Raw genomic sequence first — 18,760 nt, forward strand, 5'->3', positions numbered from 1 at the left:
CTGAGGGAGGTGTAATCTCGTGGTCAGACTTCAAGAGCGCTTTTCTGGAAGAGTATTACTCAACTCCGTAAATAGCAAGAGTTCACACATATGAGTCAGAGAGGACGTTCAATTACCACGTATGCAAGAGATTTTATGATAATGAAACAGTTCGCTCTAAAGTTGGTGGACACTGAACATAAATTAGCATGGACGTTCGTCCTGGACTAGACAAAAAGATAGCGCCTACTAGTTATGTTGCCACCCCTGAGAGCAACTAAAACCAAGGAAGGAGAAGATGAACTACTAGAACCCACTCCACCGACTATTACCGTGGGACAGAAGCGACGTCATCGACTGTTAGGACAAGAAAATTAGCGGTATTACAATGCATGACATGATTAATGCGTACCGAAAACGTTCATTTAAAATATTTCATAAAAGATGTATGGACTTAAAACGTTCTACATCTTAGAGCTAAATTTGGCCCGATCTAAACATTACAATTCTAAACCTCTCAATTGATGGGTTATTGAGTGTAAGGTGAAGCAGATTGAATCCGATTCTTCCTTTTATGTAGAAACCTCTGCAAAGATCTCTTCATGGAGAGCCCAGAATCGGAGCCATCTTCACGTTTACACGGTTCCGATCGATATCGACGACTCGTGGATCGTCGGGTTGCTAGCATTATTATAGCTCTGGCCTGAAATGCACCAACAAGTTCATGAATTTGTAATCAAAATCACCCATTTTGTAATGCAATCCCAAGAAGAAGAAGAAGAAGGGTACCTGATCCTCTGTAAAATCAGCCACACAAACTCTTCCATTGTAGAAAATTGTCATCTGCTGATGAGAGTTCTTGCTCGACTCATCATCTCTGCCATAAGAACAACCGTAATCAATCGCAAAGTCACGAGACACTATCTTTATTCATACGAACGGTGGAAGTGTGATGTTTTATAAGTGATAATCCTTAGGTGTCAAACCTCGTACGTGTAACGGCCCAAGCTTACCACTGATAGATATTGTCTTCTTTGGCCTTTCCCGCTTCCTCTCGAGGTTTTAAAACCCTATGGAGAGGTTTTCACACTCTTATAAATAATGTTTCGTTCTCCTCCCCAACCGATGTGGGATCTCACGATCCACTCCGTTTGGGCCCCAGCATCCTCGCTGGCGGATATTGTCCTCTTTAAGCTTTCCTTTTCAGGCTTCCCCTCAAAGTTTTTAAAACGTTTGCTAAAGAGAGGTTTCCATATAACGGTGTTTCATTCTCCTCTCCAATCGATAAGGATCTTACAATCCACCCCCTTCGTGGCTCAGTGTCCTCGTTGACACTCGTTCCCTTCTCTAATCATGTGGGACCCCCCAATCTACCCACTTCAGGCTCAGCTTCCTCGTTGGCACCATCCGTTGTTGTCTGACTCTAATATCATTTGTAACTGCTCAAGCCCACAATTAGCAGATATTGACCTTTCCCTTTCAAGCTTCCCCTCAACGTTCTTAAAACGTCTGCTAAGGAGAGGTTTCCACACCGTTATAAACGGTGTTTCATTCTCCTCCCCAACCGACAGGGAATTTTACAATCTACCCTCTTAGTGGCTCAACGTCTTTGTTGGCACTCGTTCCCTTCTCTAATCGATGTGGGACTCCCAATCCACCCACTTTAGGGTCCAACATCCTTAGTGATACACTGTTCCGTGTTCAGCTCAAACCTACCGTTAGTCGATATTGTTCTCTTTGGACTTATCCCGTTTTCAAAATCGGTTTGATAGAGAGAAATTTTCACACCCTTATAAAAAATGTTTCATTCTCCTCTCCAACCAACGTAGGATTTCACCGTAGGTATAACTACAAACAATATTATATGTGATTGTAGAGGTTCGTTGTTTAGAGAGAAAACTTACAAGAACTGGTGGAGGGGAGGCTGATGGCGGCGGAGGTCACCGGAATCATGATCGGAAGAAGCCATAGAAGAAGAAAGACAAAGTTCCAAGTTACAATTTTTCTCCATGAAAATGGGAAGAACCGCCATTAGAGGAGGAGAATCGAAACAATGAAACAGACCCAGATCAAAAAAGATGAGATTTTTGGACTTAAAACAAAATGGAAGAACGAAGGCTTGTTTATATGAATGCTTAACGACAAGATTTTTTCTAAATAAAACACGTTTTAAATGTTTATTAAGAGGAGGCCAAATAATCCGCCGCTATTTATTTGGTAGCTCTCAATTTGTCGTGTTTTACCCATTTAAATCACGTGCTTAAGTCGGCAACATTATCCCAACATTTAAATGGATATTTCTCTAAATTTTATTTAAATTATATAAACATTTCATAATTTTTTTTCCACTTTATTTTTTAGAATATAGTACGATAAAAATTCGAACACTTTCGATGGTATAATATACTATCCCGTGTTATTTTTATTCGTATTTTTAAATTTTTTAAACTAAATTAATAAAAATATTCGTAAACTTTGTACGGTCTGAAGAAATACTCATTTACTTTTTAAAAAAAATTCATTTGATTTTCAAAAATATTCTTACTATTAATACCATATCCAAAAAATAATCGTAAACTTTTAAAAGCAGTATTAGCATTTTTAACCTGTATGAAGCGTTTTAAAATGTTACTATTATCGATATATGAACGAACAACTGTTTATTTAAATTTTTAAAAAAATTTCTAAAATTTTTAAAACAAAATATAATTGATGAATAAGAGCTATTGTAACTGTCTAGCCCCACCGCTAACCGATATTGTCCTCTTTGAGCTTTCCCTTTCAGGATTCCCCTCAAGGTTTTTAAAACTCGTCTACTAGGGAGAGGTTTCCACATCCTTATAAAGAATGTTTCGTTCTTTTCCCCAACCGATGTGGGATCTCACAGTCCACCCCTTCGGGGCTCGCTGACACTCATTTCTTTCTTCAATCGATGTGAGACCCCTCAATCCACCCCCTTCTGGGCCCAACGTTCTTACTGGCACACTGCCTCCTATCCACCCCCTTTGGAGCTCACCTCCTCACTGACACATCACATAGTGTCTAGCTCTGCTACCATTTATAATAACTCAACCCCATCGTCAGCAGATATTGTCCTATTTAGAATTTTACTCTCGGGCTTTCTGTCAAGATTTTTAAAACGTATCTACTAGGGAGAGGTTTCCACACCCTTATAAAAATAAGAATATTTCATTATCCTCCCTAACTGATGTGAGATCTCACACCTATACAGATACATGACTATATCAAATAAAAGTAAATAAATAAGAGATAACACCGATCAACCGTCCACCTAAACTCTAAACCGTGAAGAAAAAGTCAAAATATAAAAAGAAAGAAAACAAAAAACAAATATTATATAAATTTAAGACATTAAAAAAATGCAACTTTATATATTTTTTAAAATTGATAAATAAAACCCTTTCGAGTTAGGTTATCAAATTCGAACTACTCGAAAAAGACATTTTTTTTTTAAAATTTTATTATTTATTTATTATTTCTTTTTATCAAAATTAAAAACTTTAATCAAAATAATCTTAAACCTTAACCCAATCGTTACTGACTGACTCGTCTTTACATATTTTACTCAAACTTAGCCCGATAAAAATAGTATGAGCCTAACATAAAAATCGTTACTGACTGATACGTTACTCGAATCACACCTATACTGATACTTTACTCAAACTTAGCCCGATAAAAACCGTTACTGATTGATACTTTACTCGAATTAAAAAAAAAAATTAAAAAAATAAATAAATACTCATCATAAATACCCATTTCATTAAAATTAAAAGCAAAACTTTGGTTAGGTATGGAAAATAGGCCACCATATTTTATCGCCCATTAAATACTATCATCTCTCCTTTATTATTATTATTATTATTATTATTATTTATATAATTACCAACTTTTTTTTTTGTTTATTTTATTAAGAATATTATTTTTTTTTGTTTAGGTAAGTAGCTATCACAATTTCATCTAAATAAATATATAATATTTTTGTTTAATTACTTCTAACAGTTTTATCAAATAATTAAAATAATTTAAACTAATTAAAAATTCATTATGTTTTTGAGTTTATTTAACAATTAATATTAATAATTATTTTCGAATAAATAATTTTAATAAAATTGTATAAATTTTTATTCGTGATTAATTATGCATGTTATATTTTAAAAATTAAATATAACTAATTTATAATGTAAAATACATTTATTTCAATTTATTATCATTTTCTCCCATGACTTTATAAACCATTTGAAAATGATTAGTAAATAAAATTAATTTTTTATCAAAGAAAATGAAACTGTTAAACCATAAATAAAACATAAATAAAAACATAAATAATTGAAGAGTTAGAGAAACAACATTAAACTCAAATAATGGAAAAAGAACAAAATAATATAATTATATTAAAAAAGAAAAAGAAAATAAGAAAAAAATATAATTAAAAAAGGTTGAGAAAGTAAAGAACTGAAGGAATAATAATAATAATAATAAAAAGAAACCTAAAATAAATAAAAAAAAAACAAAGAAAATAAAAGAATGGATAAAAAAAAAAAAGTCAATTCTAAATTTTATGAGTTTGGTTATTTATTAATTTTTTTTAGTGATTCAATTATGTTCGCATCATCAAAACCATAAAAATTGAGCTGAGCTAAATTTTGGTCCGATTGAGTCGGTTGAATTTTTGGAAGTTGACATTTTTTGGTCAAGTCAACTCGTGACTTTTGTACATAATATTTCATATTTGAACTTTATGAAATTTTAGTTATTAATGAAACAGGTGTTAGGATCGCACAAACACTCGATTTAGATAAACACAAAGAACAAAATACAAAAATGTAAGAAGAAAGACATTTTCAAAGTTGGGCATTAGTGGATCTATATGGTTTAGCTTACAATATATAGTTTACGAGATATGACCATCTACCATATATATAACTATCGTTTTTTACGTCATTTACCAAGCTTTACTAAGTATAACAGTTGATTAAGCTATAAATAAGCAACAGTCTCCATAATCTAACAACTTAACCGTACCTAACCCAGTGTTGGATGGAATAGGGTTGGGTCTAGTCTGTGAACTCTATATATATATATAGTTGCTTGAGTCACTCACCCGACAGTAATTTAATTTAATTAAATTTTTTTTTTTTTTTTTTGAAAACGATTACATTTAAGTGAAACAATTAAAGGAGAATTTAAAGCAAAAGAATTAAAAAAAAAAAAAAAAAAAAAAAAAAAAAAAANTTTTTTTTTTTTTTTTTTGGAGGTGGCGATGAAATCGAAGTGGAGCATGTGGATGTGGGCGATGATATTCCTGCAGTTAAATCGCCAATCTCTGCGAGGAACACAGTGCCTGAAGAAGACGAAGAAGCAGCAATTACTGTAACGGAGCTCGATTTCTTCTCCTTTCCCCCTTGATTCCTCCGCCGCCCTCCACCATTTCCCTTTTCGTTTCATATAAATTCCTCTTCTTCTCCCTGCCACCCGCTTCACAATCTCTCTTCCTCCCCCTCCCCCTCCCCCTCCCCTCTGCTCTCTACTCATCGGATATGGCGACTGTTTTCCAGGGGCTTGTAGTTCGTACGCCTTTCTCCCCTCCCAATGCCTTAGATTCCAACAAATCCCTCCTTCACCCTCCCAGATCCCTCTCCGTTTCTGGTAATTTCTTTCTTCTTTCTTTTTTCTTTTCCCTTCCATGCTTCTCGAGTCTCTTATTCTTGTTTTTTTTTTTTTTTTTTTTTTTTTTTTTTTTTTTTTTTTTTTTTTTTTTTTNTTCATTTGATTTAGACAGGAAAGCTGGGTTGTTCGTTGTTCGATCTGAGGGAAGAACTAACCATGTTCTCAGGCCTAGATCTCGCTCTGACCAGTTCATCACTAGTGCAGTTGCGGTTAGTTGCTTGCTTCCCCTCCTCCTCTCTTTCATTTTCTTTCTGTTTTTACTGCTTAATCAAACCCCACTTCGTTGTACTAACTGCTTTTTTGTTTTTTTTTTGTTAGACCAAGGCTGATAGTTCCTCTGCTTCCACTGCATCGAAACCAGGGTATGCTTCTCATCCCTGAATCCGAAATGCTATTTCATTTCTGTAATTAACACCTGAACTTACTGTACTTGACTTGATTATTCAAAGCAATAGAATTGCTGAATTGTTGTTATTATATTTGATAAGGGATTTGTGGGATGCGGAAATTATTTGATGATTATGTTAACATTTTGACTTGAGTATTGGGAATTGGGATCTCTTTTTCTCTGAAACTGCATGACATGTTTCGGATTTGGAAACTCTGTTACAAACGCTTAATGCCTAAATATCTTCTGAGCTTTACTTTATTGAGCAATTCGCCACTATTTTTGTGAAAGGTTGTGTTGGGGCTAATAGGCCTGTGGTACTTCGCCACTATTTTAGAGCTATAACCTTGTCTTTTAGCATGGACCTCTCACGAGAAATTCAAGTCAACCATGTTGGACTTTTCCGAAGATGGTCTTAGCAATTACTTCCTTTGCTAAACGAGCTTGAAGTCATCCATTGTTTCACTGGAAATAAAATGATAAAGTCAATGATTTGGCAATTAGCCGTAAAAGCTGATTCATTGGGAGCAATTTTACCATGAAGAATGTCCTTCGGTCTGTTGGCAAGTACAGTAGAGGTGACTATGAGCCTCGACAAATATACGAAGTTTAGACTACTAGCAATGTTTGAAGAGCTTGAAGATATGGAAGGATTTGGTGGGCTATGGCTGGTGGAAGAGGATGGGATCCCAAGAGCTTAGGAAGTCGTGTCCAAAATTAGAACATAAGAATAATATTAGACATGACTTTAGCTCGTTGGATACGTATTTGAGCATGTCTGGATGTATCCTTGTCCTACACATGTTCGACATGGACACGCTACCTGAAACAGTCTTTATGCTTTAGATGATGAGGTGTGTGTTTTATAGGAGAGACACAGGGTATCAGGATTTGGATCTCCTTCATCAATGCTTTTCTTTTAGACAAATTTGGTTCAAGCCTTCTTGGTAATGCCTTGGCTTTTGGTTCTGCCTAGGAAGAGGTGCTTCTTTTCTGGATGGTTTTCTCTCTCACACCTTCTCATTTAGGGACTTGGGGAGGGTTTTCGGTTGGTAGGTCAGTTGTAATAATGTTGGAGAGTGTTGCCTGTGTATTACCTTGATGTTTGCGAAGGCTTCCCAGCCTCCCTTTTCTTTCAAGTATCTTGATGCTATTGCCTTGCGTCCTTCCTATTCTTGCTTCTGAAATTTGGTCTCTCAATAGAATCATCGTCAGATGTTCTGTATATATTTATTTAATATCTGTGCGTCTGCAATGTGATTTTATAGTCCCTCTGCATTTGGATTCAGTATACATATTCATAAAAGATAACCAAGTCTTTAGTAGTGAAATTATGATCTCAGGACAGTCTGAGAGACTGAACACATTGTGCACCGAAGTAGCTCACGTCGTACTTGCTTTCCGAGTTGATTAACAGGAAAGCATACTCATAAGAAACAAAGAGATTGGACAGTTTACACTAAGAAATAACATAATAAATAATGAGATTGAAAAACCCTTTAAAGGTGTACTCTTTATCCAAACAAGCCCATTGGATTCATTCCTTCCATAAAACCCAAAAGAAGGCCAAGGTGATGTGCTTCCAAAGCAGTGCTTTAGCATTGTTAAAGGGGTGATCTGTCTGAAAAGTTGATAAGATCCTTTAGTATAACTAGGAATTGTCAAATACCAGCCAAAAACTTCGAGAATTTTGCTACAGAAATTCCAAGCAAGCGGGCAATGAATGAATTTCTGCTTTTGTGCTTCGCCATCAGCCTTGCATAAGAATCACCAGCCTGAGGAAATGGCCAAGTAAGGTAGTATTCGCCTTTGAAGGATATTTTTAGTTAAGATGGCTCTGTGAGAAATTTCCTAAAGAAAAAACTTGGATCTTCTTTGGGTAATTATCTTTCCAAATACATCTAGCCAAACATGTCTCCAAAAGGTTAATTGAGTTGACCATATCATAAAGCAGAGATTTAATGGAGAAGGAACCATTTGAATTAGGAACCCATCTCCATGGATATTCCCTTTGTAAGATGACAATTGGTGCAAGATCGAGACTGAGATCGTTCCATCTCCATGCCTTTCAACTTTCTCCCAAGTTTGCTATTAAAAGTGGCTCCACACCTCTTTAACCATTGCCTTCTTGCAATGTAGTTTTTATTTATGGGTAATTTGCTTTGTATTGGTGAGAATCCAATGCCCCGAAAACCTAAGGGTTCCTCCGCGTCCACAGAGGGTGAGATAGGACCTAAGATTAGGCCGAAAAGCGTAGTCAATGGACAATAGGTGAATATTCATGTACTACCCCTCGTTGGTCCCGAGGGATGGAGGAGGCTAGGTTAGCCAAAGGATGGTTATCGGTTCAAGGATGCAAGGTTTCCCTATTTTTTCAGGCTAAGAAGGGGTAGAGAAATACTTCGAGGCCAATGTTTGAGTACCAAGCGCTACGGCACTAAAGTAACCCATGCCATACTCCCAGGGAAAGCTCGTGCGGAGACGAGGAATGGGGAGAGATGATTGCATTACCACATCTAGTTTAAATAGTACTTATTTTGTTACAATTTTGTGTCGTTAATTTGAGTCATGTCATTGAATTACCATACATGTTGATCGACAAACTATACGACCCTGCGGCCCTTCTCATGTATCAGTTGTGCCACAATTCTAAATACATGCTGTCAAAATTTCTGTTGCATTTAATCTCTTCATTCTTCTTCTCAGGCATGAACTCTTGCTTTTTGAAGCACTAAGAGAAGGTTTGGAGGAAGAAATGGATAGGGACCCATGTGTTTGTGTCATGGGTGAAGACGTCGGTCACTATGGTGGTTCTTACAAGGTAACCAAAGGTCTAGCTACCAAATATGGGGATCTTAGAGTTCTCGATACGCCTATTGCCGAGAACTCCTTCACAGGTATGGGTATTGGAGCTGCCATGACTGGGCTGAGGCCAATTGTTGAGGGAATGAACATGGGATTTCTTCTTCTTGCATTCAACCAAATCTCTAACAATTGTGGAATGCTTCACTACACATCTGGCGGCCAATTCAAGATACCAATAGTTATTCGTGGCCCCGGTGGAGTTGGGCGTCAACTTGGTGCTGAGCACTCGCAACGTCTCGAATCATATTTTCAGTCAATCCCTGGAATCCAGATGGTTGCTTGTTCCACACCCTACAATGCAAAGGGCTTGATGAAAGCTGCAATCAGGAGTGACAACCCAGTGATCCTCTTTGAACATGTTTTGCTTTACAACTTAAAAGAGAGAATCCCAGATGAAGAATACATCTGTTCTCTCGAGGAAGCCGAGATGGTTCGACCTGGCGAGCACGTCACAATATTGACATATTCCCGGATGAGGTATCATGTGATGCAGGCTGCTAAAACTCTTGTAAACAAAGGTTACGATCCCGAAGTAATCGACATCAGGTCGTTGAAGCCCTTCGATCTTCACACGATTGGGAACTCCGTGAAGAAAACTCATCGAGTACTGATCGTTGAGGAGTGCATGAGAACCGGAGGAATTGGCGCTAGTTTGACAGCAGCGATCACCGAGAACTTCCACGATTACTTGGATGCGCCAATTGTATGCTTGTCTTCTCAGGATGTGCCTACTCCTTATGCAGGGACTTTGGAAGATTGGACTGTGGTACAGCCTGCGCAGATTGTCACTGCCGTTGAACAGCTTTGCCAATAATTTAACTGATGCAAGCAGAGCTATGGAAGTTAGCATCCAAGTTGTGGTTCGTCTTCAGTGATAGAAGAGTTAGCGTTGATGAAGGTTTTCACTTCAGATCTCTGAGCAATTTTTCATTATTGAAAACTTATGAAACTGTTTGATTGTTTGTTTTGTTTGAACTCTTTCTTTCTCCCATGGTTCCATTTTTCTTTAGTACTTGTTTTTGTAATGTTCTTTCGCAGATAGGCCCGAGTAATATGGAATTGTTGATCAGTTTAATAGGATCTATGATCCATTTTTAGTATCACGTAATTGAAGGTTTATTGACCGTGGCTGTCTCCTTTCAAACCCACAAATTATGTGTTTGTTCTACTTTTAAATATTGGTTCTATACATATGTCTATGGGTCGGGGATGTAGAAATCTTAAAATTTCTCTTATTTTTGTGGGGGGGATGAGAGCAAGGATTCCCATAGGGATTTACAAAGTCGTCATTGCATGTATGTCATGTCTAATATGCACCATTGCATGTATGTCATGAGCAAGGATTCCCATAGGGATTTACAAAGTCGTCATTGCATGTATGTCATGTTTAATATGCACCATTGCATGTATGTCATGTCTAATATGCACTCAAGGTCGCCATTGCATGTATGTCATGTCTGATATGCACTCAAGGTTGCCATTACATGTATGTCATATCTAATATGCACTCAAAGTCGTCATTGCATGTATGTCATGTCTAACGTGCACTAAGAAGTTCATTTAAAATATTTTGTATGTGATGTTAAATCAATTTCAAATAAAGTAACCATCAAGAAAATAGCATAAACAAAATAACAAAAACAACTTAGGAATATGATTTAAATATAAATGAACCTTGTGATTTAAATATAAATGAACCTTAAGGTTGCAATTTAAACATAAATGTAACTATCTTAGCTTCAATCACATGGCTTCAACTGTGACATTTGTACACATTACCTCAAAATAACAAAAATTCAAAGTAACCAAAACACCCTAATCTAACCTTAGGGCTACAATTTAAATATAAATGCAACTATCCTACCTTTGATCCAATGACCTCCACTGTGATGTCGTCCAAGGGGTACTTTACCTTTGTTTGAAAAATAAGCATGTACCTCGAGTATTTTAAGAAATATTCTCAGTAAGTGACCCTAGGGATCAAGAAATACGATCAAATGCAATCGTGTTTGGGACCTATCATAAAACATTATTTCATGGCCTTGGTCTCAACTTCCACTATGGATAGAATTAGATGTGTAAGTACTTATCTACACACAGCCTACGCGCACATCAACCCTCAGACGAGCTCGTATACGTACTCTTGGACTTGGCTTTCAACTAATGTAAACCCACACTGTCGGTATATCATGGAGGGAAGGGAGTGTGCATAGTATTGTGGTGTATATAATACCATATCATAACATCATGACGGACATAAATGTTGTGAGATACATGTTTGACTAATCATGACGGTGAAATATCTCAATGTAGGTGATCATACAATATGCATGAGGCCCCATAGTTTAAAATCATGACATGTATCCATGATACAATACATATTTTCGTTCATTTCATACATAACATAACCATTTCATGTCATTACATAAGGTAGAGTACAATATGATACCATACTTTCATAATATGTCACATTCAACAATGACATAACTTGTCAACATGATGTTCCATACATGACATATCTCATCAGAAGAGCACACCATAACATAATAAACAAACATAACAATTACAGATAAAACTCTGCAAGAAGTCACTTACCTGATAAAAACTCTGCAAGAAGTCACTTACCTGATCGGTCAAGGTCGAAGTTACTATTCTTGATACTAGCTTGAATATGCTTCTCAGTGTTCAATTCAACTTTAGATCCGTCATCTCGATGATATATGTTAAAACAAAATGACTTCAAAGATCGCCCTGACCCAATTATCATAAAACTACAATTGGGATCTCTTTGTTTTGGGATCTCTTTGTTTTAATATAACTTTTGGGTGTAAACTTGATAAGATGATTTCATGAGATACACAACTTTCACCAGAAACGCCAGAAGAGTTTTAAAGAGACAAAATTATGCCTTTACAATCATCAACGTCCAACATACATAACCAAAAATATTGAAACTAAAATTCTTTCTGTACATTAATTTGACAAAGGGATTGATGAAGAACATCCCACCCTCCTTCCAACGCCCGAAATTTTTCGGTGTTGTTCGCAAGGGGAAAACACTATTTTAGGCAAGGTAATTGTATATCTGTGGGTTGCTCTTGTCACGTTCTAGGTACTCTCTATCGATTAGACTTTCGATCCGCTTCTTTAAATCAGCTGGCTTTATTGGAAACTTTAACTGTTCAACATACCACATAAATCCAGTTCAATATCAAGAGTCAAGATATTACACACTTCTCAGTTCCTCCAAACAAACCAGAATCAGATAGCCATTTTCGCTTTCGTTTATAGGTGGAAGAAACATCAAGGAGTTGCATGAAGTGCCATTTAATGAAACGTGTTACTTGTCAGGAAAAATAAAAAATAATATGGACTAAGAATGCACGAGTGTTTTTACCTATCAAGCATAACTCAACTGATTAAGACATTATATCTCAGCTAAAAAGACAAAGGTTCGAATCTCTAGCCCCTACATATTGTTGAAACAAAAAACGAAGCCATTTTCGCTTTCATTTATAGGTGGAAGAAACATCAAGGAGTTACCAGAAGTGCCATTTAATGAAAAGTGTTTCTTGTCGGGAAAAATAACAAATAATATGGACTAAGAATGCATGAGGCGTTTTTACCTATCAAGCATAACTCAACGATTAAGACATTATATTTCGCTAGCCCCTACATATAGTTGAAACAAAAAACAAATAATGTCTTTTACCTGTTGGAATAGTTCGGTTATCAGAAGGGTGTGACTCAACACTTTTCGGGTTTTCATTATTCGAACAATCGCGGCATCAACCTGCAGATGCCACACAACTAATTTAGGGGTATACGAATCGGTAATCTACTATTAATCTGCTGTTTGATCAGAGAATAGTAACAAGCCTTTCAAGTCTTATTCTTCATTTACATTCCACCATTGAACAAATCACCTCTAGTCTCTAGATGACTTTGATTCTAAGTTTACATTCAAGTTCAAATTACATGAACTGAAAGTCCTCCATTAAAGAGAAGGGGAGAAGAACTATAGAGAAAAATGGCTAACCTGATATTGACGATCCTGAAAGACTCTTTCAGTTGTGCTGGTATTCTCTTCTACTGTTTCCTTCATCTGAATTGCATTGACCTGCATCGCACATGATAATACATGTAGTTTCAGACGTTGGAATAACACGATCATTCCGAGTGGGCAAAATGAAAATCGACGTACCTTAAGACGGTAGAGGGGAGCAGTAAACACTTCATTGAACACGAACGAATCATGGTCCTCCACGTCTCTACCTTTGGGTATCTAAATATAAGATAGAGAGAGAAAAGGAGTTTAAATTCATAATTCATTTTATATTTTCTCCCAGAAAAGACATCAAATGAAGATGTCGTCCACCTTTTGCAGTACTCTAACTTTTCCACAGGCAAGTGACTGTAAAGTTCTCCTGAGTTCTTTATCCTCAATTCCAGTAGATTCTCTAATGTCTTGAAAACTGAGCTTCTCAGCGTCGTTGAAAAGCATTAAAACCACGGTCTGGACGACAATGCACAGTTTAAATCTTTCGACATGGTAAGAAAATACAATGATTTCCCGCCCCATTTCATCCAAGAGAGACAAGGAAGAGTAATAAAAAGAGGTCCCACAGAATCCCTAAAAACAACCATAATGCCCAAAAGTAAACTCACCTGAAAAAGGGAAACGGCCAACTCTTTTTTACCTTTTGGGAACTCAGCTTTCAACACACAGTGGCCTAAGGAATTATGCCACATTAAGCGTCTCCCACTGTACTTGCTCAAATAGAACTCTTTGAAAATGTCCTACAACACAAAGCAAGGAAATCAAAGGATTACTCCAAATTACATGTACTCTTAAAGATCCATACTACTGTCTATTGATATCAACCTGGTAGACATTCAATTCGTGGGGAAGCCTAACGTCCATGGGAGGATAAGTTGGCCAATACCTATAGATTCAATAGGTTATTAAAATTGTTGTTAAAAGCGGAACAATGAAATAGAGTTAATCAGTAAATAACCACATTAATTACAACTTACCCAGTCGTTAAGACATGAACACTCATTTCAATCCCCATGGGAAGCTTTGTCCTCGCTTGGGATGATTGCTTGAAAGATTCATTGATCTCTTTAGACAATTCTATGTCCTAATACAATACACCAGAAAATGAATTTCAGGAGATCGTGAAAACTAACCACAATTCACAACTATTCGGCATTGTGTCAAAAACAAAATCACAATTGTTGGATAAATCTTTAAAATAAATTTCAGAAGTATGCACCTTAAACATTCCTTCAAGTTTGTTCGTAAACTGACTACCACACTCGGTCTTAAGCTGCAATGAAGAAAAAAGAACTAGTTAGCATTATTAAAACAACTACGAGCTAAAGAATTGGACAAACAAACTGTTGGCATGATTAGTAAATAAAACTCAACAATCACTATTGAAATTTGAAACAAGGAAAACTAGTCCCCGACTTTGGAGATCATAGACTTCTCTGCATCAATGGAAGCACTCTTTCCTAGAAGAAGCCTCTTCGCTAGATCCTTCTTGTAAAAGGCTTCAAACACATCTTTGCCCTACATTGAACAAAATCAGGCAGGCTGTAAAAATTGTTTTCTTTATGGCAATTACAAGTGTGCATAAGCTATGGCAAAATAAAATAGCAAGTGGCCGAAAAATAATTTGAGATCAATTAGACAAATATGATAACTACCTGAATAAACCTGAACAGAACCAACACTTTGTCCAGGGTACCCTCCAATTCTTCTTCAGAAGTACCCTTATTTCCAGCACGGAGTTTTTCATCAAGAAACTTTGCAATCAGTTCGGCAGGACGATTCTACAGAAGGAAAATATTCGGCTGTTAGACCATATAATTGAACATAAACCTGCAGCTGAAATGATGATACAAAAGAAAATGTTAAAAGTATGTTAAGACATGCAAAGCTGATGAGTAAATCAAAAATAGGTCTTGAAAGTAATATAGATTAGCAGAATTAATTCACATATCGATAAAAGTTTGGTCCATAGTTTTTACAACTTATGATTATGAACAAGATCAAAGTCCAGTTTATCACATTACATCTGAAGAAAAAAAAGTTGAACTCTTCCTGCAAATCATGCTATAGCACTTGACTCAGCAGATATTGTTGCTTATTCACCTTGTCGCGCAATAAGGTGAACATTAGTTCTCAATGTTTTCTTTAATAAATGGGGTGAGCTGCCTCGACTCTCAACATCATCAGATATACGCTTTTAAACAAGGGTGACAAAGTACACCAGATAGAATAATACCAATTACAAGGTTATTAGTTCAATTATGTTGCAGTTTAAGAATGTGCATGATGCACCACTTATTTTAATTATCTTCAACAATTAATGGGAATGGGAACATGCTGAAAAGAAAACAAGAACACAAACATGGAGAGAGTAGTACCTGACGAAGATTAATCAGATGCTCAAACGAATCCTTTATCGTATTGCAAAAAGCTTCATTCTTGGAAAAACTTTCTTCCCATATTGTATCAAGAGAAGCCTTAAATTCTAAAAGCGATGGGACCATATCCTTGTCCTTCTCATCATCCATGACAATATTTTGCCCAGTTCTTCGTATATATGAGCTAAGGGCTTGTCTTAGTGATTCAAGGGCATTGACCCTTGAAATAAGGTTGTACATTCTCAGAAGGTCTCCCATACGATTCCCATCCATCAGCAATGTAAAACCCTAAAGCCAAAAAAGATTCTAAACAAATATATTCTGCAAGAAGACAATGTAGGAGCGAAGAATTTATGGAAGAATAAAGAAAATTGAGTTATTGATGGAACCTTATCAAGAATTGCAGATATATGACGTTCAAGGAGTTGTCTTTCTGTAGTTGCTATCAGTGGCTTTCTTGTACTTGAATCAAGGTAGTGCAAACATCTATCTTGCTCTGCCTGCAACCTCCCCTGGAACAACAGATACAGAACTGGAATTAACATAAATGGATGATTAGTGAGAAACACAAGAAGGAAGATTAACATTCGGTTCTTCAATGGACACAATGTGCAATCTTTTTTATGCCAAGGAATCAACCAACCCCTTCATGTTCATTAACTATGAGATTCAAAACTAAGAACTACTACTTAACCTATAATTCTGATCGACTTGGGATACTGCAAATTGCAGGTAAGTAGCCTCCAACATTTACCAAGCCATGTTCTCTTACTATTTATACAACCAAGAGATATCCAATGTTTAATGAGTGCAGAGTGTCCAACTGGGAATAAGAACGCGCATCCCCTTAATTCCAACTGGATTCAGCTGGGATATACAAAAAAGAGGAAGAAAAGAAAATTAAGAGAAGGTCCATTTTAATGTCCAACCTAGAAAACTTCAGCCCCTTTATTCCAGACCAGTTCTGATTTCCAGAACCTCAGAAGAGACTCCACGAGGCCAAACTCCTCCATCAACCGAAACCACCCTTTAGCGGCAAAAACACAATGAAGAAGAATATGATAGAATGACTATCCTTGGAACATAAGTTGCAGACCAGCCCCTTTTTTCTTATTTTTACAATCACGAGAGCATTTTCCTAATTTCTACCTTGAACTTAGGTTTGATTTCCAATCATTGCTCCCTACTTTTTTTATTTAAAAAAAGATTTGGGCAAGGTACAACTTTGGTCCTAGTGTTTATTTGGTCTTTGAAGTTTGAAATATAGTTCTAAGGAGTCCTGAACCTATTACCCGTTGGTTAACACCAAAACATTGACTAGGTTGTTAATTATTGACATAGATTGCTTATTTGTAATTTTTTTAAATTATATTGAACGACACTAAAATAGTAAAAAGTTTTGAAAAGGAAACATTACAATTCGGGAAATCTGCTCCTCCATGCAACTGATAACACCCAACCTATCAAAACGTTTCTACAACCTCATACTGAAGCTTCTGATGGCAGAGCAATGACTTGAGATTGCAACCCAGCTTTTAAATCACCCACCCGATTCATTTGTTGTTCAATCATAGAAAAGAACTGATGAAATTGGGAGATCAAAATGGAGTGGATCGACGATGAAGGCATAGAACAAACTGAGCATCAAATTCATCTTCAATTTGATTAAATTCATCATGCTTCATCTACTCGACTCTTCAATTGCTCGTTTGTTCACGAGGAATTTGATGTGATTGGGAATGAGAATGGAGACAAGAGGATTTATAAAGGGGGTAGTGTGTGTTTATGGATAGGGGAGTTTCCTTCTTTTTAGATTCCAAAGTTTGAGAGGGGGTTGTTCGTGTTTTCATTTTACCGTAGACGTCGGCTGGAGGAGGAGAAGAAAGGAGAAGGGAAGAGAAAAGGAACGAGTAGGGAAGAGGGAAAAGGAAAAGGAAGTTAAAAAAAAAAAATTACCTAAGCCAAAATTAGTATGAAAATTGAAACCTCAACTAAAAATTGTCACATCAACATGGTACCTAATTTTTAGGTAAGTCAACTAATATTCAACTTAACTCAGGACCATTTAGAACCATTTTTTCAATCCTTCAGGACAAAAATTTAGATTTTGAAACCCCAGAGACCAAATAAACACCAACCTCATACCAGAGGTACTAAAAGTGTATTTTTCCCAAAAGATTTACTGCGTACTTAATCAATGTATAATCATGGCTAAGAAAAAAGCAAGATTATCACAAAGATAGATGAATGCAAACCTCTGCATGCTTTAAATATTCTGAAACGTCTGACTGCTGCATGTGTTTCATGCCTTCAGCAGCATAGAACTCCGAAGTGTATTCAAGGAATGGCTTTTCAAAGCTCTCTGAGTAAATTCCTAGCGCAGTAAACATCTTCAAAAGGTGGTTGAGGAGAGTCCGATTAACTGCTTCACCTAGCCTAAAAGACCAATTAAAGATCCATGTTAGTCAATTATTTTACATAATACATATATAATGTGGAATAACCTAGTAGATAAACTAATTGTAAAAAACTTTTTATTTTACTTCATAATGAATATTCAAACCTCAGTAAAATTGGCTCATGCTGTTTTATGAAATTCTGAAATTCTAATGCATGGTGGGAAACAGGAAAGATTCCAATATAAAGTAATCTACACTTGCAAACTTGTAATGTCTCGTTTGGATTGCACGCCGTAGATAATTGTGTCAATTTAGAAAAAACTACATGAAGCAAATAATTCCCACGGATGAGAAGTAAAGGAACGGGAAGATTCACCCATATAGGGATTACTGATCGGTAATGTGTCAGTATCACTAATATAAAATTTTCAACCATCAAAGACAGATTTTTTTTTTTTATAAGAGGCAATTTCATTGATGATTGAAATTTACAAGAGGGATGTATAATCCATGGTGTTTACAAAAGACCTTCCCAATTTGCAACGAGGGAGGTAATAACTATAGGAAGTAAAAGTATTAGACAATTTACACCAAGATATAGCTTGGTAAACAACATTGTCGAAAGTTTTGTGTAGGGTTGTGTCTTTTCTGCAATTCTCTGATTTCTTTCTTTCCACAAATTCCAAAAGAAAGTCATGATGAGATTTTTCCATAATAGGGTTTTGCGTTCTTGAAAGGGTGGTACGTTAAGGCCATATCCAAAAAATCTTTTACCTCCCTAGGAAATGTGAGATGTCATCCGAATATATTGAGAATCGTTGTCTAGAAATTCTGAGCGTATGTGCATTGCATAAACAAGTGACTTTTTTATTCGTTTTCTTTCTTGCATAATGGACACCAATGTGTAGAGAGAGTGATGTAAGGCATTCTTTTTTTTTTTTTTTTTTTTTTTTTTTTTTTTTTTTTTTTTTTTTTTTTTTTTTTTTTTTTTTTTTTTTTTTTT

The 18,760-nt window shown here is 36.1% G+C and overlaps 3 protein-coding genes across 3 annotated transcripts in view; 1 reads left to right on the forward strand and 2 right to left on the reverse strand.

Annotated features, from left to right (window-relative positions):
* Positions 1–416: 416 nt before the first annotated feature.
* Positions 417–2,048, reverse strand: LOC111802755 (protein TIFY 5B-like). The gene is made up of 3 exons (XM_023687243.1): positions 1,884–2,048; positions 769–856; positions 417–682 (listed from the first exon to the last, which is right to left on the reverse strand). The coding sequence occupies exons 1-3, from the start codon at positions 2,009–2,011 to the stop codon at positions 509–511; spliced, it is 390 nt and encodes a 129-aa protein (XP_023543011.1). The 5' UTR covers positions 2,012–2,048; the 3' UTR covers positions 417–508.
* Positions 2,049–5,241: 3,193 nt separating this feature from the next.
* Positions 5,242–10,068, forward strand: LOC111801954 (pyruvate dehydrogenase E1 component subunit beta-3, chloroplastic). The gene is made up of 4 exons (XM_023686202.1): positions 5,242–5,646; positions 5,776–5,876; positions 5,986–6,029; positions 8,762–10,068. The coding sequence occupies exons 1-4, from the start codon at positions 5,538–5,540 to the stop codon at positions 9,732–9,734; spliced, it is 1,227 nt and encodes a 408-aa protein (XP_023541970.1). The 5' UTR covers positions 5,242–5,537; the 3' UTR covers positions 9,735–10,068.
* Positions 10,069–11,753: 1,685 nt separating this feature from the next.
* Positions 11,754–18,760, reverse strand: part of LOC111801834 (cullin-4-like) — an 11,724-nt gene continuing 4,717 nt past the window's right edge. The window contains exons 4-17 of the mRNA XM_023686016.1: positions 17,614–17,794; positions 15,748–15,870; positions 15,359–15,646; positions 14,636–14,761; positions 14,397–14,498; positions 14,200–14,253; positions 13,958–14,064; positions 13,806–13,866; positions 13,589–13,720; positions 13,299–13,436; positions 13,125–13,205; positions 12,960–13,040; positions 12,633–12,713; positions 11,754–12,098 (exon numbers count right to left, since the gene is read on the reverse strand). Of these exons, the coding sequence (XP_023541784.1) occupies positions 11,985–12,098; positions 12,633–12,713; positions 12,960–13,040; positions 13,125–13,205; positions 13,299–13,436; positions 13,589–13,720; positions 13,806–13,866; positions 13,958–14,064; positions 14,200–14,253; positions 14,397–14,498; positions 14,636–14,761; positions 15,359–15,646; positions 15,748–15,870; positions 17,614–17,794 (1,669 nt within the window). The 3' untranslated portion in view covers positions 11,754–11,984. The remainder of the gene's footprint in view (positions 12,099–12,632; positions 12,714–12,959; positions 13,041–13,124; positions 13,206–13,298; positions 13,437–13,588; positions 13,721–13,805; positions 13,867–13,957; positions 14,065–14,199; positions 14,254–14,396; positions 14,499–14,635; positions 14,762–15,358; positions 15,647–15,747; positions 15,871–17,613; positions 17,795–18,760) is intronic.

Source organism: Cucurbita pepo, chromosome LG09 (genome assembly GCF_002806865.2).
Source record: "Cucurbita pepo subsp. pepo cultivar mu-cu-16 chromosome LG09, ASM280686v2, whole genome shotgun sequence".
Lineage (NCBI taxonomy): Eukaryota > Viridiplantae > Streptophyta > Magnoliopsida > Cucurbitales > Cucurbitaceae > Cucurbita > Cucurbita pepo.